This window comes from Mustela putorius, unplaced genomic scaffold (genome assembly GCF_011764305.1).
Source record: "Mustela putorius furo isolate JIRA1106 unplaced genomic scaffold, ASM1176430v1.1 tig00000450_pilon_pilon_pilon, whole genome shotgun sequence".
Classification (NCBI taxonomy): domain Eukaryota; kingdom Metazoa; phylum Chordata; class Mammalia; order Carnivora; family Mustelidae; genus Mustela; species Mustela putorius.
The window spans coordinates 23332876-23355836 of record NW_025421385.1 but is presented as its reverse complement, the minus strand read 5'-3'; the positions used below and the strand labels follow the sequence as shown (position 1 = coordinate 23355836).

The window sequence follows — 22961 nt, the reverse complement described above, 5'->3', positions numbered from 1 at the left end:
AATTACCTGCTGAAATAGGAACAGAAAAATCAATATGTTTTGGTGGAATAATATAAAAGAATTCCAAGTCTCCAAGAATATATCATTCACAATATCTAGAATATAATCTAAAATTGCTAGATATATGCAGACATGGGAAAATCTGATCCACTTTTAAAAGAGAAATGAATGATAACAGAAACTGACCTTAGATGATACAGCTGATGGAATTAGAGGCAAGTATTTCAAAATAACTTTTATAGCTATACTCAAGGATATAAAGGAAAATATGCTGATAATGAATAAACAAATAGGAGATGTTAGCAGAGAAATTAAAACCATAAAAAAGAACCAAATGGAAATTCTAAAACTAAAAGTTGAGAATTCTAGACCTAAAAATTTTGAAGTTTATTGTATGTACTTAATACCAAAATGCACAAAACAGGAGAGTCAGTGAACTTGAATATAGATCAATAGAAATTATGCAACAATCTGAAAAACGGAGGAAAAAAAAAATAAAGCAAAGCCTCATGGCATAAGAAACCATATCAGAAATCAAACTGTATCATTGGAGCCCTAGAAGGAAAAGAGAAAATGGGATAGAAAATATTTTTGGAGAAATAATGGCTGAAGTTTTTCCAAATCTAAGATAAGATATAAATATACAGATCCCTGAAGCTCAACCAACCCCTAAAGATAGAAAGAAAATCACTATGTACATCATAGTCATTCTGTTGAAAACCAAAGATGCAGCCATGGGAACAATAGTATGATTAAAGGCTGGTAATGAACACCTGAAAAGAGTGCAATATCATCGTTAAACTCCTCAAAGGATAAAACACCCAGCAACCCAGAATTCTTTTTCCAATTCTTTTTTAAGTGTCATGGGTAGAATTTAGATCATATGTAGGAGAGTGGTATGCACTCAGGATAGATGGATTGAAGTCAGTACAAAGTGGCTTGCATATTAGGTGATAGAGTTTCAATTAGAAACTTCTTCAGCCTAAAACAAACATCATTATTTTTTAACAGATCTATGTTGGATAATCTGGCAGAGCTGTGTAAGATTGGCATTGCTACCATGGATGGGTGTTTTGTGTACACTAGATAAAGCTCCCCAAGATGGGCATGGAGCTAAGTGATCACATCATGCCTTTGTGTGGCCCTTCCTCTAGAAGGATGTTGCCCTCTCACCAGGGTCCATGGTTTGGCAAACAGAGACAGAATCTCTGTCCCAATTGCCCCGTAAAACAGGTATACATGGTATATTGGAAAGAACAAGGTGAACATGAGGGAAATCTGTAAGATTGGGGGTAGAGAGTTCTCAGGGCCAAGGATGAGCCACCTAGGGCTCTAACGTTTTCAGTTTGGATGAACAGAGGATGGCAGGATCCTTAACAGATACCTGAGGTCGGAGAAGGGGACTTAAAAACAACTGGGAATCTAAGACTGAAGATCCAGATCTGGAAGTCATTTATAGAGATGTATTAGTTTGAAGTTGAAAGGAGTCAATGAAATCACCTGAACTAATGCTGAAAATGGAAGAGATGAGCAGTGTGGATGGGATTGGAAAATTTTTTTAAAAAGATTTTATTTATTTATTTATTTGACAGACGGAGATCACAAGTAGGTAGACAGGCAGGCGGGGGTTGGGGGGGAAGCAGGCTCCCTGCTGAGCAGAGCGCCCAATGCAGGACTTGATCCCAGGACTCTGGGACCATATCCTGAGCCAAAGGCAGAGGCTTTCACCCACTGAGCCACCCAGGTGTCCCAGGGATTGGAAAATCTTATTGTGGGATTTAGTGGAAGGAAACAGAGTCAGGATCCTAGTACAGCTGAATCAAAGTTACATTAGAAACAGCTAAAATTTCCCACCATTTTCTTGAAGAATTTTTTAAAAGATTTTATTTATTTATTTGAGAGAAAGAGAGAGACAGCATGCGCAAGTAGGGAGGAGAGGGAAAAGCAGGCTCCACAATGAGCAGGGAGCCCAATGCGGGGCTCGATCCCACAACCCTAAGATTATGACCTGAGCCAAAGGCAGATGCTTAACCAACTGAGCCACCCAGGTACCTCCTTGAATTTTTTAAAATGGAAGTAATTTACTAGATTGGTAGCATCTTAGGACTTGGAGATTATTTTGTAGACCTGTGTAATAGGCCTCTGCTCTTAATAACTTAATGTAATATTTTCCAGCTTTGATGTACATGGAAAAACCATAAAATATAAATTATTCACATTTACATGGAGATAAAAAATTATCCTGCATACCTTTTCCCTGGGTTATTGAGAAATAATTGATATATGTCACCATTTTAAGGTTGAAGATGTACAGTATGATGGTTTGATTTACACAGATTGTGAAATGATTACCACCGTAGGTTTAGTGAACACCGATTGTCTCGCATAGATAAAAAAGAAGAGTATTTGTCTCATAACTGAAAATTCATACCTTCTGACCACCTTCCTCCATTTCCTCTCCTCCCAGCTCCCCACCTCTGGTAACCACAAATCTGTTCTTTTACTCTGTGAGTTTGGTATTGTTTGTTTTTTAGATTCCACATAAAAGTGAGTTTAAGTTAGTTAACGAACAAACTTAAAAGAGGTATTGCTGTTTAGTATCTGAAGTTCTTACATTTTATGTCCCTTTACTTCCTATTTAAAAGCAGACTAAAAACAAAATAAGCTTTAAAAAGAAATAGAAAAAGAGGGTTGCCTAGGTGGCTCAGTCAGTTAAGCATCCAACTCCTGATTTTGGCTCCAGTCATGATCTCAGGGTTATGAGATCAAATCTGGTGTCGAGCTGCATGCTGGGCATGGAGCCTGCTTAAGATTGTCTCTCTCCCTCACCCTCTCCCTCTGCCTCTTCTCCCCTCTAAAAAAAAAAAAAAAAAAAAAAAGAGAAAGAAAGAAAAGAAAAGAAATAGAAAAAGAATAATGCAGGCATATATTTATTTATACCTTGGTTCCAAAAAGTATTACAGATACACATATATACTCACAAATAGAATTATGTAGATATTTTGAAAGGAGGACAAAGAAAAAATAGAGAATAAGTTGAAAGAAAAAGTTAGTATATATTAATATATGTCATAAACTCCTACAGGGGTTCTCAAATTGAGCAGTTAATATCAGCTCTCAGCCTTCTCTCAGTCAAATAGGGAGAAAGGTGTTCATTAAGTTCGAAGAAAGAGAATCAGTTAGAAGTAAGGTTCTTTCTGAAATTTGGACTTGCATGTAGAGACTTCTGAAAGATGCCAGCAGACAGTTTTCTCAGCATTATCCCGGCTGCCAATACAGGTGTGTGTGGCACAGATTCTCATAATCAACCTGGGGGGCATAATGAAAAAGCACTTTTCAATGAAACTAGTGCTTTAGAGGTTAAAAAAGCACTTCCTGAGTAAGCTTTTCTATTTATTATCAGGCTTGATCCAGAGGTCATTTAGAGGCTGGATAAATGCTTATAGAGATTGAATAGACTCATGTTCAAGCCTCTCACGAATGTTGTATAAAACTTTGGGCAGCAGATAATTCAAGGTTGTCTTTTTGGTAAGAAGGTGTAGTGAAAAATTCTCTTGGTCTGCTCAGTTTGAAGGATTCGGGTCTTTGTATATCCAGAAGCACAGAGAAGCGTTCAGCCTTGCTCTGATTAACTTTTTAATATCTTTAGAATATGAATTAGCATTTTTCACCAAGTATGTCCATGATTTGGAGGAAGAATAATTCTTTATAGCTATTTTGTTCCCAACTCTGATTAGGCTTTTTCAATATCCAAATCTAAGAGGATTGGGGAGACCCAATGAACTCTCTCGAGGAAAAGCAAAACAAAACCAAAATCTCTGCATTTCTAAGACTTTAACATGTTCAGAAGTGATCATCCTCAAGTTTAAATTAAGTTACTTGATATTCTAAAGTCTCGTCTTGCTTTATAGTGTGGTGTTACTTTTTATGCCTCTTCACTTTGATTTCCAAAAGAAGTTTGCGTGGATCGACCTTTTTTTTCAAAGGCACGAGTAGGACCAGTAGCGAGGGTGTAGAACCTCCTTTGGCAGTAATCTTTCACGTTTCTCCTGGATCTCAAAACCAGGCAAATTTAGAACACTGTTTCCTCCAACAGAGATGTAGCAAATACTGCCCTCTACCGAGGGGATGCTCGGGATGGCTTGATGATGGTAGTCTTCAGCTACTGATTTCAGTGAATTTGGTAGAATCGTGTTTTTACTAATTACTTCGCCATTACTGTGTACATTCTTATTAAAATCATTATATTCAAAAATAGACAACAGTATGGAAACGTATTTCAGCCTTGGCTACATACATTTATTTCCTTCTATATTCTGTACAATCAGATATTATAATGTCTGAGGCATTAATAATAATGTTTAAATTTTAAATTTCCATTTTATACTAGCTAATAAAATATTTTTTTTTGCCAGTGGGAAATTAGAAGGCGGTTGTTACAGCATTGTTTTCATAAATGAGTTTGTAAAATAATTGTAGTAATAGGTGGGCTATTTTTCTTCCCCAGCAATATTTTTTTCAGTGTCTGCTAGATTGCTAATATCTAGATTAGTCCTTTCAAAGAACTAGCTGTTTGTGCAGCTGAAATAACTTCTCTCTCATTCTGTATGACTTGAATGGGTTAATTATCAGTAGAGGATCACATTAAATTCCTTCTAACCAAAAACTCCTTTAAAAAAACTAACCAATGAAATAGTTATACTCACACACATTTGTATATGGAATGTTTTTGAAAAGCCCTGTGCTATCTGTGTTCCTAGAGATGAAGAATTTGGGTTCTTTTCTTATGCTAAATGATCCATGTAACACATTGCTCAACTAACTTGTTTTGTCCTCATTTTTCTAGACCTTGGTTTCCCTAGGGCTGGCTTGAAGCTAAACAAATTTTAGAAGCCACAAGAAATAAAACCCCTTAATCCAAAGTGTGCCCATGGCTTCGTATAAAATCTAGAGCTTAATGTCACCGGTGGGCTCAGTTGGTGGAGCACGTGACTCTTGATCTTGGGGTTGTGAGTTCGAGCCTCATGTAAGATCTTGGGGTTGTGAGATTACTAAGAAAAATAAAACTTTTTGAAAAGATCTTGAGCATAAGCGTCTTGTTATCTTAATTCAGAGATCTTAGATACTAGTAGGAGAGAACTAGTAGGAGAGTCTAGCCAGGTTGAATAATCTTATGCGGAAGCCATGTTCTAGGATGAGGATAGCCAAGGTCCATGAGGGAGGCTCTGAGGTCATTTCCCTCAGCCTTAAAAACCAAAGAAGCAGGCCTGCTCCTCATAGACTGGAGGCTGCTTTCTCACCATCCCTCACACTATAGTTAAACTGAAAACAAACTGAATAAAATACTTGGGTAAGACTTTCTAATTCCAGAAGCATTTAGGGTTTTTCTGAGGGGAGGGATCTAAGGCACACTAATTTATATACTGTTGTTCATTCCTTTGGCATGGTTGATCCCAGTCTATCCCACTTCCCCAAGAAGCAACTCTTGAGTCCCCTCAAATTTTCCATGTCTGTTAAACAATTGAAGACTCCATCCTAGTCAGATGCCAGCTCCAAGTTATAGTCTGGTTTACTCAGTCCCAGTGGTTAGAATGGTCCACGTGAGTAATTCCTGCCATCTCCTGGAGATGCTTTTGTAGTTTTTATGTTATTTCCTTGGAGCTGTATTGGCGCTTACACTCAGTGACGCTTCTTAGTAATAATGATGAATTGAACGATTTCCTACTTCTTCACGTTCTTCTAACGGTGTGTTTTTAACTTAATCTCCACACTTTACATTTTGGCTTTCTGTGCTATAGACAATACATCAGATGTCTTTGTGCCAGTTGTTGGAGTTTGTTTTTCCCAAATGAACTGGAAGTATTTCTAGGGATAAACCAGCTCATTTGTTCTGATATATAGCAGGCGTTTAATAGATCTGATTTGATGTGGTTTGTGTTTTAAGAAAGTTGTCAGTTTTGGAATCTCCAGAATTGGATAACTCCAGAATTTAGAGATTTATTACATATACAAAGCTAGTCAAGCCAGGGTGAGGAAAGAGTGAAGTTGCCTCTGGTTTGCCACATTGATTTGTTGTTGTTGTTTTAATCATTGTTTCTACAAATTCTGTTAAAAATGCGACACTCCTCCCATCCCCACAAAGAGTACTATATTTGGCCATCAAGGCGACTGGAGTTTAGTAAAGATCTGGTAGTTTTGGGTAGAAGTAGTCTTCTACCATTGAGACTCGGTTAAGTTAAGCAGTAAAACTTTGCCTCAGCCCACGAGAGAACACCTTCTAGAGTAGAATGTGTGTAAGAAATGATAGTAATTTCTGGAATGGTGAACTATTTCCCGGTTGGATGTTACAGACTTCATAGTAATGAGATTTCTCATAGTAAGGGGCCGTATTACGAATCTTGGGAAATTCTATACTCTACAAATACACACATTTCACTGCATTGTTTTTCCAATTATTATCTTTGCTGATTTGATGCACCTAGTTGTTTTAACAAATTCATACGATATTCTTAGTTTGTTTTGAAAAGAACGCCTTCACCCTAATTCTGTTAAAGTGCTTTTTTTTTTCTATTAAAAAGTACTTCTCTTTAAGATACAACGTATTGTCATGTCTGTGTACACAAAGCAAGATGCCACACATACTTGTTTAATGAGGAGTTATCAGGGTGACACTATGAGGAATTTATAAAGCGGAGTCTATAAAGGGTAACCCTGAGGACAATATCATCTAGACAGCGCTTGAAATAATAATCATCCTACTTGAGCTGAAATAATGGTGGCAGAACAAGCATTAGCCGGGCAGAGAAAAAAGAAACTCGAGCTGACAGCTCATTCGTGTGTGCTGGAGTGGATCAACCGCTCCTTGCAGGGCAGAAGGCAGCCCGACGGTGAGGCTCGTGCATTTCACACTGGCGTGGCTTTGAGAAAATCCCCACTCCCAGCGCCAGGGTCAAACCTCAGCGGACAGCTGTGCTGGTTCTCATGCAGGAGAAAGAAGACAGCAGGCAAGCTCTTTATTCCTCAAAGTTTGTTAGAGGAACTGTGCTACGTGTAATCCAGCTGTATACTCCCGGTAATTAAGGAAAACAAACGCTTTTTGGAAACTCATTATAGATTTAAAGTTCTTTAAGTTTTCATCAGGTTTCCCCAGAAACAAAGAGCTGGAAACAATAGTCGAGAATGCACAAAGCATCAAATAAGTGGGTTTTAATTGTTTCTGTTTAGAAAATTATTCAGATAACCAGCCACATCAAAGACTATTAAACTTTTTAATCGCTCAGGTAGAAAGACGGAGAATGTCATCATTATCTATCATAAGAAGAATCTGCATTAGATAACGCTACTTGAATTTTGAGCTAGAATTACGTACTCAAGGATGCTACCAACTGAAGTGGCATCCGTACTCGAAAATAGTCACGTGCATTAATTATTCATCGGACACAATGCAGGAATTTACAATACTAATTATGGTTTCGGAAGGTGTCTGGTGCTCTGGTTTACTTACAGAAGAGGATCAACTAATGCAAATGAAAGTATAAAGACTTACAACTGCTGTAGATACCCTGTGAGTGCAATTCGGTGGTATGTTAGGTCGAAAGAGTGGAGAAACGGGTCTTTGTGTTTTGCCAAGTTCTTGTAAGATTTAGTACAAACCTTGTGTTTTTTAAGCAGTCAGGGGTTAGCATTGATTCTGAAGAAGAGATTGTACTACTGTGTTCGCTTATTCACTAGTCTTGTATCGGGCAAGATTCCGGTCCCCCTTCGGCTAGGTGCTATGGACACTCAGGTGAACGAGAGAGTACTGACCCTTCCGGGACTGCCCGTCTTGGACAGTGGAGTAAGTGACAGTGGCAAGGGCAACTTGGAATAGATTTGGAGCTCCTCAAGCTCTTCAGTATATGCACGTACGGTGACTGTTGTCACTCTTCCTTCTTAGGGGAGATGGAGGGGACCAGAGAGCTGAAAAACAAAAACGAAGAGTATACTTTGGACTCAGTAAAGATCTTCGACATTGTCTTGCCACATCATTCTGTTTTTACTCTTTTGTCATAATGGATTTTGTTTCTCTCCCTTTTGAAAAATACAGAAAAATCTAAAAAACAAAGATGATAAAATATAAAATACAGTCCTCTAAGTCTATCACTCAGACCACTTAGAGATAACGATTGTTAGTATTTTTACATATTTACTTGGCCCTTTTCCTACGTATCTATTTAGAGCAAAATAGCTACCTTATTACGAATATAATTTTGAATTATGCTTTTTTCACTTTTATCGTAAGCATGTTTCCATGTCATAAAATGTTTCAGAAACATTGTTCTATATTGGTAATATATTCCATTATATCAGTGTGCCATAATTTATTGAGTCATTCCTCTGGTGTTATATTTTAAAGTTGATTCGGTTCGCATAGTTATAAATAATCCTGTCTATTGCCTTTGGTTGAATTTCTGATCGTTAACTACAGATTGATTTCTAGGAACATAACAGCTGGGCCAAGGTTATGACTTCTTCAGGGCTCTTCATACAATCCAACAAATTTATTTTGGAGCAGCTAAACTGATTTACTTTTTTAGCAGCAGTGGGTGTCCCATTATCTATTTGCCAGCATCAGGTAGTAGTGACTTATTTTTCTTTGCAAAACTGCTTTATGAGGAATGACACATCATTCTTGTTTTGTCTTTCTCTGGGTGCCAGGGAGCTTGACTATATTTTTCATTTGTGTATCGTGTTGCAAAACAGCAGAAGCAGGCAAAGCTTCTTGAGACCTAAGCTCAGAACTGGAAAATTGTGACTTCTGCCTCATTCTGTTGACCGTGGTGAATTACAAGTCCAGCCCAGACTGAAGAGCTAGGGAGATGTCATGCCTTAATGGGAGAGATGGAAAGTCACAACCCAAAGAGTGTAGACAAAGAGGCAAGAACAATTGGAGCCATTATTATAATCAGACTACCGCACATAGGCATTCTTCATTTTTCCAAAAATATTTTAAATAGGTTTAAAATTATCATAATTTTTTAGAGAATTTTTAACTTAATGCACTTGAATGCCCCCACACACATTTAAATACTGAATACTGGGGAAAGGGGGATCCGTAGTCCTGTGGCAACATACCATTTGGGTGGCACATAGGGCTAGATAAGATAATTTTTGAGCACCTATGTGTTTTGATGAAAACATTGACTAAATTTCTATGATATAATCAGAAGAAAAATAAACTTACAAAGATACATTAAATATAGCAAATCTCGAATTTGAACAAAACTTTTTAATAAAATCTCTTCAAATTTACTGAGAAAAGTTGGCTCCGTGAACATAACTTTTTAAAAATCAGCTTTGATTTGAAGTGGCTAAGTGCAGCTCCTGATTAATAATTATTAATGATAATAAAGTTTTTAAAATTTAAATTCAGTTAGCCAACATACAGTACATCATTAGCTTCAGATGTAGAGTTCAGCCATTCACCAGTTGCGTGTAACACTGAGCGCTCATCACATCACGTGCCCTCCTCCTTAATGCCCGTCACCAAGGACCCCGTCCCCTCTCCACCTCCCCTCCAACAACCCTCAGTTTGTTTCCTGTGGTGAAGAGTCTCTCATGGTTTGTCTCCCTCTCTGATTTCTTCCCATTCAGTTTCCCCTCTCTTCCCCTGTGATCCTCTGTGCTGTTTCTTATATTCCACATCTAAGGAGTAAAACCATATAATTTTCCTTCTCTGACTTAGTTCACTCAGCATAATACCTTCAGTTCCATTCATGTTGATGTAAATAGTAAAATTTCATCCTTTCTGATGGCTGAATAATATTCCATTGTGTGTGTATGTGTGTATGTATACATATATACATATGTGTGCATGCATATATATATATATGCATATCACATCTTCTTTATTCCTTCCTCTGTCAGTGGACATCTGGACTCTTAGTTTGGCTATTGTGGACTTTGCTGCTGTAAACACTGGGCCGCTGGTGCCCCTTCAGAACACTACATTTGTGTCTTTGGGAGAAATACCTAGTAGTGCAATTGTTGGGTCGTAGGGTAGCTCTATTTTTAACTTCTCAAGGAACCTCCATGCTGTTGTCCAGAGTGGCTGCACCAGCTTGCATTCCCACCAACAGTGTAGGAGGGCTCCCCTTTCTCCGCATCCTTGCTAACACCTGTCATTTCCTGACTTATTAATTTTAGCCATTCTGACTGGTGTGAGGTGCTATCTCATTGCAGTTTGGGTTTGTATTTCCCTGACGCCAGGAGATGTGAAGCATTTTTTCTTGTGTCTGTTGGACATTTGTATGTCTCCTTTGGAGAATTGTCTGTTCATTGCTTCTGCCCAGTTCTTGACTGGATTATTTGGGTTTGAGGTGTTGAGTTTGATAAATTCTTTATAGATCTTTATCAATATGTCCTTTGCAAACATCTTCTCCCATTCTGTTGGTTCTCTTTAGTTATGTTGACTGTTTCCTTTGCTGTGCAAAAGCTTGTTATCTTGATGAAGTCCCAATAGTTCATTTTGCTTTCGGTTTCCTTGCCTTTGGAGACATGTCTAGCAAGAAGTTGCTGCCACTGAAAGGAACAGGATAATAAAAATTTTTAAGTATGATCTGAAGAAAACTTGAAGAGAAATTTTTGATAGTTACCATCTTGTGTGAACAAGAATCAAGCTTGCATGGAGAAAATTTGCTCAAGTTAAGACATGATATAAATGGGAGTGTATCAGTCTGGGCTGTGACGTGGATTTTAACATCACTGAGCCTTTGATCTGGGGAACTCCGGTGTTTGACTGCAAGAGCTAAACGTGAGCTACTGGGGGGTGCTGCCTTTCACCACCTCCCCACTCTCTCTCTCACTACCCTACCATGAAGAAGCATCAATTGAGCCTACTGTATAACCGAAATCAAATTGTACCCCAAGTATGAAATCCTTTATGCTTTTGTCAGACTATAAAGGAAAAAATACATGTTCAGCCTTATGTTTTATTTTCTTTTTTAAATGTCCCTGAGGGGTGCCAAAGCCACCCAGGGGCATTTAAAGGGGTTGAGGGCTCTGCCTTCGGCTTGGGTCGTGGTCCCGGGGTCCTGGGATAGAGCCCTGCATTGGGCTCCCTGCTCAGCAGGGAGCCTGCCTCCCCCTTTCTGTCTGCCTGCCTCTCTGCCTACTTGTAGACTCTGTCTGTCAAATAAATAGGTAAAATCTTTTAGAAAAAGAAAAAAAAAATGTCCCTGAAAAAGAAAAAAAATAAATGTCCCTGAAAAAACTCTACTTCTTCAGATTAAGAAAACCTGGGGGGAAAATGTCCATGACAAAACTCATGTTATGATCTCACACGTGCAAGATAAATGATAAGATACCCATTATAGAAATGACCCCCCCAAAAAGCATTATGTTTTTGCTGTTTGAAAGTAATACAAGTTCATGGGGCAGGGATGGGGGTGGCGGAGATCAAAACAGTGTAAGAAAAAAACAAAATTCATCTTTTATTCCATCAGCCAAAGATAACTGCTGTTCATGTTTTGGTTTATATTTTCCTAGACTTTTCCTACGTACAAACTAGGATATACAACTAGGAGTTTGGGCCAATGAAGAAAGAGTGGGATTTTTTTTTTTTTTTTTTTTTTTTTTTGTAGGTGGTTCAGTTGTTTTGGAGGCAAATTAGTATAAAAGAAGGAATAAGCATGCTCCTTGGGCTTTGTTGGGTTTTATGCACCATTCATTCATTCATCCATTCAGTGAATATGAAGCCCTTCCAATGTGCCATATGCTGGGGTAGGGGTTGTTCATTCTTTGGGTCTGGAGCCTTCCCCGACTGGTGGTATTACCAAAGAAGTAGGGGGGAGAGGGCCTGAGATAGATGCTGTTTTTGTCATCTATAAATGACTTGGTGGAGAGCTAAGGCACCTGGCTGACAGATATCTTGGTGGACCGGAGACAGCAGAAAGGACCAGAGGAAGCAGCTTTTACCTGCTGAGTACAAAGGCAGAAGCAGGTTGGAATTAGCCGAGTTGTTCCCTTGTTTAGGCTGCATGACCTCATCAGCTCAGAACTAGGTTATTTGATTAGTTAATAAAGAATATAGCTACTATATATTAAGTATCAGTCTGATGTATGCCAAATAGGTATTATGCATATATTGTTTCATTTGCTTTTCACCAGAACTCCGTAAATAGCATTTATTGAGCACTTATTGTGCGACGGCCACTATTAAAAGATTTTACATGCGAGATCAGGACAAACCTGAGAATTGTCCTGCCACGATCCCCCATTTACAGATGAGGAAATGGAGGTTCAGAGGGATTGCTCATGGTCACAGGACTGGAAGGGGCAGACCAATGATTCCAAAGAGTCTTAACATAGTTTTTGCCCACAGTAGTTTGACTTATTTATGTAATGAAAAATAGCATTTCTGACTAATAAAGAAAACTCCCAATCTCTAACCAAAATCAATCCTGAAAGTTTTGAAGACACTCTTTTAGATACCTTCTAAAAGCTTTGTATTTTAAATTAATATTAATCTTATTGGAGCTGATTTCCTTGGGGAAAAGATGTCTTTCTTCAATTAATATATTTAATTCTTCCCATTTTTTTTTTAAAGATTTAGTTATTCCAGGGGGCATGGGGCAGAGGGAGAGTCTTAAACAAACTCCTTGCTGAGCACAGAGGCCCAGGAGGGGCTCGATCTCACGACCTTGAGATCATGACTGAGCCAAAACCAAGAGTTAGATGCTTAACTAAGTGTGCCACCCAGGCAAACCCATTCTTCTTACGTTTTTATTTTTATTCGTTTGTTTATTTATTTATTTTGAAAGATTTTATTTGTTTGTATGACAGACAGAGATCACAAGTAGGCAGAGAGGCAGGCAGAGAGAGAGGAAGGGAAGCAGGCTCCCTACTAGGCAGAGAGCCCAATGCGGGGCTTGATCCCAGGAACCTGGGATCATGACCTGAGCCGAAAGCAGAGGCTTTAACCCACTGAGCCACCCAGGCCCCCCTCTTCTTATGTTTTTAAAGAAAAAAGTAATCTTGTTAGCCTTTTGTGGCCTAAATTGGGATTTCTTTGGCAACAAATAACATTTCTTAGTGTTAATGATCTTTTTTTTCTGTTGTGGTGGTAAAATAATACATAATGTAAAATTTGCCATTTTAACCATTTTTAAGGGTACAATTCGGTGGCATTAAGTACATTCCCATTGTTGTGCAACCGTCACCACTGTCCATTTCTAGAACTCTCTTCATCCCAAAGTGAAACTCGGGATCCACTGAAAACAGTTACCCCTCATTGCTCCCATCACCACTGTTTTTAAAGGAGATAGAAAACTACATAAAGCTTAATTTTCTTTACGTGAATGAGCACATAATTATTTTAGGGATGTGAGCGAAGGGGACATTTGCTAATATAACGGCAAATGCAGAACCTTCTGACAAAGGTATATAATTTGTTAAAAGAGCTGAGTGGGCAGAATCCTGATTTCCAGTTGCCCTAGGCACTTCAGGGCTCTCCTGATGATGATTTTCCTTGGGCATGTAGTTATCCTGATAGAAATCACATCCGTGCATAAAGAACGAGTTTAATTATACATAACTATAGACCTGAGATGAGCAGTTACTTTTTGTACATATACTTTCTGATTTACAAAAGATGAGACACTAAATCCTGACTGATCTAAAAAAAAGTGGTGCGTGTCACCCTCAGAGCCTGCATGTCTTGTTGTAGGAGTTTTGTTGTTTCCCCATAGAGGCTGTACGTGACCTTCCCCCCCCCCCCCGTCCCCCGCTGTAGGGAATTGTCCTCTTTATGTGGGATCCCACAGTCTCCGATGGTCCCTGCTGTGACCCTGAGGTCTGGCAGATGCACAAAGACTGATTTAGGGTTTTGGACGGGATCGGTGGTGGAACATAACTAACCGGTCCTATGGAGAACATCCTCAACTTGTCATTATTGAGCCTAATCGTTTGGGCTCAAACTAATCGAAATAAAAAGCAGCCAAAGTGATCTGAGTGCTAATGTGTGCCCTAGGCACTGTGCTAAAGGCTTTACACGTATTCTTTCGTGGAATCCTCACAATCCTGTGAGCGAGGAAATCAGACTCCCATTTTATAGATAGGAGGCTAAAGGAAGAGAAAGGTGATGTGACTTGCCAAAGGTATACCAGACTGAGGATTCACTCCTGGGCCATAACAGGCTTAATAGCAGGGTTGTCTCCTAAGAGAGTCCCGGTTAAACAGACAAACCCAAAACCCCACACCCCAGTTCCTGTGTGGCCCAGTGAGCAGGGGAGTCTCCAGGTTAAGGCCAGCCTGGAGGGAAATGGGAAATGGTTGGAGGTAAAATGCAGGTAAAGGCTGCCCAGCCAGGGGAGGGACATGGGAAAGCAAGGGTCCCCTCTTCTGGCGCCATGTGTTACCTAATTGGTGAGAGAAATGGGAGGAAGGGACCTCTCGAAGCAGGTTTCCAAAGGAGCTGGGTCATTCTTTGTGCTCTCTCCTGATTGTTTCCTGCCCCTTTGCCCAGGGTCTCTTAATTGCTGCAGCCTTCTTAGAGCTGCTCTCCCTCGAGGAAACCACTTCCCCAGAGTTTCCCTCTGATTTACTCTGGCCTCTGCACACCTCCACGAGAGGTCTCTTTTCCTGAGTGTGACTTGTTTCCGCTACTTGCTAGGAGAGTGTAGGCTTCAGTGGTTGGACTCTGCAGCGGGGATGGTGGTCTCCCCTCCTCACAAATCCCTAACTCTCCCAAGAACATAGCCAAATCTGCATTTCTGGAAGAAGTTTTGATGCACATGACTCCCACAGGGAGGGAGACATTTCTGGACAGGGAGCAGTATTGACGGATTCTGTCAGAAATTGAGGGGGCTCAGCCGTCTGTGTCCCAGGAATGGGTCCTGGTGATCCAGGAGCTTCTAGGAGTACCTCAAAGTAGCTCCTGGCCCACTCAGGCCCCAGTCTCATCCACGCTGTAGCAAGGGCCAGAAACACTCAGCCATGTGCAACTTAAAAAGAGAGGTAATGCTTGCTGGGAATGTTCCTAACCCCAAAGGATGTTTGCTGGTAGTTTTCATAAATTTCATGAGTTAAAGTCGTGTTTTGGGAATAAGTGCCTTATATCGTAGGTGGTGCCTTTGTGGATAATTTTGTGAGTCTTGAGTGTTGTACCCTCCTCACAGTAAGAGGGAACAGTCTGCACCAAATTGTGCTCCAGGCCTCTGTCTGCCTTTGGTCATTAACCTGTCGGGTATTTCCTACAGAAGTTAGCTACATTCACGACACTGCACCTGAACAACTCTATTTCAAATTAAATGAGAAAGATTTTCTGATTTCACACTGAAACATAGTCTTTATTTCAAAATGGCGACAGAAGAGATGGCACACCATGATAAGATGGCCCATTTAACAGCAGCGACAGCTTGCAGTGGAGTCATAGAAAGGATTTGTTGGGGCATGTTTACAGTTAAGTCATAGAAATTAAAAAAACAGAAGGCTGGGGTGGCTTGAGATACTCTTTCACTCCCCACCACACTCTTGTCTTCTCTCTTGCCCCTTTTCTATGTTACTGTTACAATGACAGTAGATACCCTCCTAAGCCCACAGTGAAAACACTGCTGCGTTTGGTCAAGTCACACCAAAGCTGCCGCCTAGATCACACCATGACCAGAAAAAGAGGTGTTTTCAAATTCTGGGCCACTGGAATTGGCTTCAGTTTTCTAGTCTTCATTTTCATTTTAATTACAGCCACTTGGAGCCAGTGACTATCTGGAACTGTCAAAGAATTTTGATACAGTATTCTTACGAAACATTCCCCAATTTACGCTGGCCAAGAGGACACAGGCTCGAAGATTCATCACTCTCATTGATAACTTCTATGATTTCAAGGTAAGGATGTAGTGCATTTTTCTCAGGACTGTTTTAAACAAGTCCGATGGCCTGGACTGGAATCCTGGTTTATTCTCTGTGCCTCAGTGCCCTCATCTACAAATTGTGGGATAATAGTATTTCCTTCTGAGAATTGTGGAGGGCAAGATAAGCTAATCCATGAAAAGCACTCAGAACAACACTTAGCACAAGCCGAAGGCTGTTTACATAATATCAGAGACAGCAGTAAAAATAGTGGGATTGTCAGTCAGGCTTCCATCAGAAGACACTGTGATGTTAATGATGCCATCATAGACATAGAATGAAGAATGTGCACGCTTGGTGTTGTACAACAAAATGCCTTACCCAGATCGAGTGCTCAGTCAGTTCACAAGTTGCATGAATAAATGACTGGACTGAAAGAATAATGAATGAACAAATGAATGAATGATGCGGGACCCTCCTCACTATTGGAGCTCTCTCTCCCTGTGACCCAGAAACCCTCGCAACTAGCCTTGCATCATCTTTTTGTTTGTTTAAGCCATGAGCCCGTGTTCATTCATCAGATGCAGTTAGCCTACTGATTAAAGAATTGGCTTTAAGCTAGGCTGTCCGCCTTAAGGACCACCTTAATCTCTCGAGCCACAGTTGCCTTCTGTAGAAGAAAAGGGGAATAATAGTACTTATTCCATATGGTGGTTGTGAGGATTAAATGACCACGTAAGGCAGGTTCAGTGAAGGTGAGCCCCTATTCATAGTCTATATCTGTGGGGCACCTGGGTGGCTCAGTCAATTGAGGACCCAATTCTTGGTTTCAGTTCAGGTCATAATCTTGGGATCAAGAGATCGAGAACCCTCATCGGACACCATGCTCAACAGGGAGTCTGCTTGAGATCCTCCCTCTCCCTCTACGCCTCCCTGCCATGCTCACGCTCTCTCTCTCATAAATAAATAGATCTTTTTAAAAATACATCTATAGGGTTCCTGGGTGGCTCAGTTGTTAAGCATCAGCCTTCGGCTCAGGTCATGATCCCAGGGTCCTGGGATTGAGACCCACATCCCGCTCACTGCTCAGTGGGAAGCCTGCTTCTCCCTTTCCCACTCCTTCTGATTGTATTCCCTCTCTCACTGTCTCCTCGGTGTCAAATAATAAATATATATGTGTGTGTGTGTGTGTGTGTGTGTGTGTGTGTATGGTAAAAGCACAAGTATGACTTCAAAATAGAGTTAAATATCCATAGAGTTAAATATATTACTAGTAGACACAATATTTCTCCTTAGTGTACAGAAATAGAGCAGTGATTCTAAAATTGAAGGGATTTTGAGGGGAGGAGGAAAGTACCAGGATCCACTGGGAGGAAGAGATGAAATTTTAATGTTTCTTTTATTCATTCATTCAACAACCTTTCTCTTGTCAAGTGCAGTGCTAAGTATTAGAAGTTCAACAACAGGCAAAGCCAGATCTCACGCCTGCCTTCATAGAACTTACAGTCTAGTGTCAGAGAAGCATTCATCAAATATCCACAGAACTAAATGTGAAGTCATCCCTGAGGTCTAGTCTCTTGGAAGGATCGAGAGAGGAGTATGGTGCTGTGAGGTCTGGGGGAGAGTAGACTGATCTCTGGGGGGCTGGGGATGGACCTGGGGAAATCCTGCTGAGGATGACCTACTTCAGAGTCCCCCGGGCTACTTAAGATCCATGTTCCAGAGCCTACTCCACGCCCAGTCCAGTAAATGAACCCTGATCCTAGGGGATGGACCTGAAAACCTGCATGTTCGCAAGCTCTTCAACTGCTTCTTACAAACGCTGAGAAGTGATGCCTAAACTCCAAGGCATGGTGGCGGGGTGGGTGGGGGCTTTGTAGCAAAGGCCCTGTGGCAGGCCTGCGCATGGAGGGCACCTACCTTGGCTCAGGTACAGTGCTGAGAGGAGTCTGCCACAATGAGGGACATCCAGATGGGCCATACACACACTCCCAGAGGGCTGGTGTACATGGGCTCAGGGAGGCAAGAGAGGCAGGAAGCTGAGAACACCAGAACTCGGGGTTCAGGTCCTGTCACTGACCAGACCCCACTCTGAAATAACCATGTGGGGTCCAGAATGAAAGGAGTGAGCCTGGAGGTGGCCATCTGTTTTTAGAGGGCTAATGCTTCAAGAAAAAGTGGTAGAGGGGGTTATTAGTATGTGGTTCTTAGACTAGGAGGATTGATAAAATTCTCATCTACATGTCAGCTAGGAATACCTTAAAGACAACATATGGTCCCCAGCCCTCTGTCCCATCCCCTCATCCTGTTTCACACCCTCCGTTTCACTTCTTAGTTAATGGGAAGGAAGAGTTCTATGCAGTGTGGCAGAGAGCCAGAACTGCTGTCCTCTAACATTTGCTTTAACTACATCACACATTTAGAGTTTATGTTCTTTGTTTAAAGAATAGTTGCAGTGATCTTATTTCAGAAATTGGGAGCATCAAATAGGCATTAGTCTGGAATGTATTCATGGAAATTTGTGAAATCGGGATAGTCATATCTAAATAATGAAAATAGGGTCATTTGTGGTCAAAAGTAATGTCTAAGAGAGGGTAGAAGACCATCCAGATACGGAAAAACAATTCCCAAGTGTCATACGTTATTTTAAGGTCTTGGCATCGTTCTTTAAATAATGATGTCTAAAGGGTACGTGTCAATCCTGAAAACAAATTCAGAACTAATTAAACAATAAGAAGAGTATGTTTGTATTTAAACTGGTGGACGTAAAATTTATAAAGATAGAAAAGCTGTTTCCAATATATGGTCACATGTGCACAATCACTCAAACACTGTGTAATCAAGAAATATTCACGTCAAGCTTAGTCTTTTTGAAGAATGTCTTGGTAGGATGCTGATACAAATGTGGGTTCTAGACAGTCAGGGTCTAATGAGAGTAGTGATGCATTGAACTCACCACTCACCTGTGCACAAGATGGTAACCTCTTTGCAGTACACAGAAGGTTCTCCCCGCACACACAGGCCCCAGACAGCCGGTTGTAAATGGCCGCCCCAGGGCGTAATGGAAAGCCCACTGGACTTCCAACTGGGAGACCTGAGTTGGCACCATGAGCTGAGAGAGACCTCTCCAGGCCTCAAGTCACCTAATAAAACCATTTGCTCCCTACTCTATAGGTTGTCACAAGCTGTGTGGAAATCTTTTGAAAAGAACTCTGCAGTTTAAAAATATCCCATTAAAGAGACACAAACTTAGCACCCTATGATGGCAAACAAATTTTATTTTGTGAGGGATTTTTTTTCTTGCCTTCAACGTGTGAAATATAAGGAGCGCCAACCTTCTGGCCTCTTCCTCTTCCAGGTGCGCGTCATCTGCTCCGCAGCGACCCCTATAGGAAGCTTGTTTTTGCATCAACATCAGGACAGCCAGTTGGAGCAAAGCAGAGTACTGATGGATGATTTGGGGCTGAGCCAGGTAGGCAACATCACATGATCTCTTTTTATTATAAAGCAGCCTCATTGGTTGTTTTGTGTGTGTGTGTGTTTTTTTTTTTAACGTGGCTACATTTTGAAGAAGGAACACAGTATATATTTAACCATTGATTTGCTGCTTCCTCCTAAAGCCAATAGAGCAGACTTCTTCTCAGTATCATTAAATGTAAAGCATATAGTCTTAGGGTAGAAGGGATCTTCATGCTCCGTATTTGCATGTAACAAAAACACAGCCCAAAGAGGAGGACCGGTGGGCCTGTGCTCACACCGGTGACTAATGGCAGGTCAGAGCCGGACACCAGGGCACCTGTGTCTGGTTCTGGGCTCGTTCTGCTACACTATGTGGCTTTTCCAAATACTCTTAGTGTCTACTGGATTTGTAGAGCGCAAGATAGATACAGTGTCCAAGCATGAGGGCTGGCTACTCCAGGACCGTGAAGTGCCTAGCAAGGCCTTTGGCTTACAGAGAAATCCATTATTCATCTGCCAGCCCCATTCTGTAAACATTTCAGGGACACACTGTGGAGAACGAGCCAGTGCTGGTCTGTTTCTTCTGGAGCTTGCGGTCTGGTGTTTTGCCCCAGGCCAAGTAGAAGTGATTTTACATTTCTTCCTTCTGTCTGAATATTACAGGGTATATTTCTCAACAGTTGAAATAGTGGTCAAAATTTTAAAGCTGTCCATAAAATTTACCTCCAGAATGAGGGGAGCCCCATTCTTCCAACCCCAGAGGTGAAAGGCCATTTGGAATAAAGAAACGGTTCCTTATTGACCTGAGGAGAAGTTATGTATGCTTAGGAGTCTGGGGGAAATGAGGCCTATAACTCATTTAAAAAGTGAACTTTCCAAATAAGACTACTTAAACCTATGTGTAGAAATAAAGAGTTGCTTATAAACCCATATGCTGGTGGTTTCTCTAAGAGCAATACATCTATCCAAGTAATGTCTTTTACTGTTTGAAAAGATATACTCAAGGGGCCTTATCTTTTCCATCTCTGAAGTTCCTTAAATCATTGGTTCTTCAAGTTTTCTCCCTAGGATCAGGGTTCAGAAAGAGGGCCAAGCAAGCTCTGCGTGCAGGGCTAACATTACACGAGGAACTGAGGGCTCGTGGCCACAGGGTTCTGGGGCTTTGTGGTGGGTGAGCCCAGAAGGCATGGACTAAGGAGTCCAGAAGTTTCCTGAGGAAGCAAGCTAGCAAACTGCTAAGGGAAGAGACACAGTTGCTCCTTCTCATGTACCGGCCACCAGCCCACGCTGGTATCACCAGACTGTTTGCTGGCCTCACAGAGGGATTCCCAAACTTAACCCTAGTTAAGTATCTCAAGACAGCTCTGCCTTCCCAAAGTGGACTCTTGGGCTGGATCTCCAGGCCCATAGACCTCTCTGCCTGCCAGTGCAGAAAAGGCTCTGCGAAGGCTTGGCCTCAGGGCCTCTTGTCGGGAATGTGGCCCAGCCCATGGCACTCTACGGGAGGCTGTCAGGTGTTACTTATTTATGGTGTCCATTTTTGGAGAAAGAATTCTTTTTCTGTCTGACATTGTCCTTCCTTTAGGTCTTGCAGGAGATTTTCATCCTGAAAATCTTTCTTCACGCAGAAATCTTCGTATTTGGATTTTGGGGCAATGTTTCAGCATCAATTATTCTTCTCATGTTTTCCCTATTGTTTTCTCCCCGGTAATATGTTCTGTCTATTGGTTATTGGTTTAAAGTAGTTGATTCTCTAGTCTAATTTAAGAGATTGTATGTGACAATACAGAACCTTTTAATAATCCCAACCTAAAAAGGTAAACCTAAAATGTTGTTTTAAGCCTGTACTTAGTTTTGTAAATTTTTATTTGTGGTAGTTTTAATTGGTGTTGGGTTTGTTTGTTTTTTATTTTGTTTTTTGTTTGTTTGTTTCTTTTTTTGTTGTTGTTTTGTGTTTTGGTAACCAGGACTCAGCAGAAGGACTCTCTATGTTTACTGGAGAAGAGGAAGTCTTTGCATTTCAGCGCACGCTTTCCCGACTCACCGAAATGCAGACGGAGCAGTACTGGAATGAAGGGGACAGAAGCAAGAAGTAACCATCGCTTTTGCGTGAATAAAACTCGGGACAGATGATTACGGCAGGGAGAACTCTTTTTTATGGGACTTGAAGGAATCGTTCTTCACATCATTAATTATGTACTTTGTCCTCTGGACCATTTTTTAATCTCAAATTGCTGTCAAAGATGGAGTGGATTAGTTAAGTTAAAGCCCCACATTGTTATGGGTTTAATTTTTGCCTGTTTATTTGGCTTTATTTCTGCACTACAAAATTAAAACCATCACTCCTGAAGATTAATGTAGGACCAGATATCTTGGCTTCATATTAAGCCACCTGAACACACACACACACACACACACACACATACACACACACCATATGCACACATGCACAGGCACAATGAAATGCAGTGTCATTCTAGACATCTCCAAGCTTTGGCTACCTGGAGCTGCATGTGACAAACACGCCTTTTAATGAGAGGGGGAGAAAAACCCTACACTTCAGTACACAGCAGAGAAACTTTCTGATTCCATTATAAACTCTAGAGAACCACATTTTAGAATATGGGCTTATACCTGTGATTTGGGGGCTCTCTAAATTATACAAAATCTCCTAGGCCTTCAGGTTTTCTCACAACTGAGAGTACACTTTTTCACTCTGCTTGGCAGGCAGGAGTGGATCTTATGTGGACACAGAGTTGCCTGAAAAAATTGAGAATGATGTCACCATAGAATAAGGAGCGAGGGTGTCACATTCTAACCGGCAGGCAGAGCCCACAATCCTGACCACCGGCAGGAGGACAGATACCAGGAAAAGGGGCCAGTGAAAGCGAGTCAGGAGGAGACAGAGACCTGGACACGCCAACAGCAGAGCGGACTCGCATTCTGCTGAGCCAGCAGGACCCCGGGGGGCGCAAGGCTGCTTCCCACCACCTGGACGCATTTGCCTGGGGTTGTGGAACCCCACCCCACCCCTCGCTTCTGCTTCTGCGGTGGGATGGCTTTCGTGGTAAATAGGGAAGAGCTCTTGATGAACCTCCTTAAATAAAATCCGACTTGTCCTTCACTGAGCTCGTTCCTTGATTCATTCAGGCACCACCTGACTTGGCTAACTCTTTTCACAGAAGGGATCTTAGTTGAGGCTGTTGGGAGAGTCCGAATCCCTCTTCAAGAAAAAAAGGAAAAACGTGACATCTTTTACAGTGTTGTGAAAATCAGGGGTGTTTTTAGGGGCAGGCACAATTCTAAAAAAATGGTTACCGTTGTCAACATAAGTAAGCTCTTTGAATCTATTTCATTTGTAAGTGAGCGATCTATGCACGTGAGTGTATTTTGTACGTTAACCGAAGTCAGGCAGCTAGATGGATAGGGCACCCGTGTAGAGAAAAGTTTAAATCATGCCTTCTGAAAATTAAATGTGGGTTTAAAAACGATGAAGTTTTCTAAAATTGAAGTATAGTTGACACAATATTTAGTTTCAAGTGTACAGTGTGATTCAACAGGTCTATCTATACATTGTGCTGTGTTTGCCACAGGTCTAGCTGCCATCCGTCCCCACACAACACAAAGTACCATCAACAGTAGCCCCTGTGCTGTGCCTTTTTTTTTTTTTAAAGATT

General features: G+C 41.0%; 1 protein-coding gene across 3 annotated transcripts in view; it reads left to right on the top strand.

Annotated features, from left to right (window-relative positions):
• The window catches only part of AFG1L (AFG1 like ATPase), a 225254-nt gene extending 202846 nt beyond the window's left edge, over window positions 1-22408 (top strand). For 2 of the 3 annotated variants that reach the window (XM_004753460.3, XM_004753459.3), the window contains 3 exons: window positions 15721-15861; window positions 19184-19297; window positions 21252-22408. In XM_004753460.3, the coding sequence (XP_004753517.2) occupies window positions 15721-15861; window positions 19184-19297; window positions 21252-21380 (384 nt within the window). In that variant the 3' untranslated portion in view covers window positions 21381-22408. Of the gene's footprint in view, window positions 1-15720; window positions 15862-19183; window positions 19298-21251 lie in introns of those variants that run through there. The other variant, XR_006606828.1, reaches the window with a different exon arrangement.
• The last annotated feature ends 553 nt before the right edge of the window (window positions 22409-22961 follow it).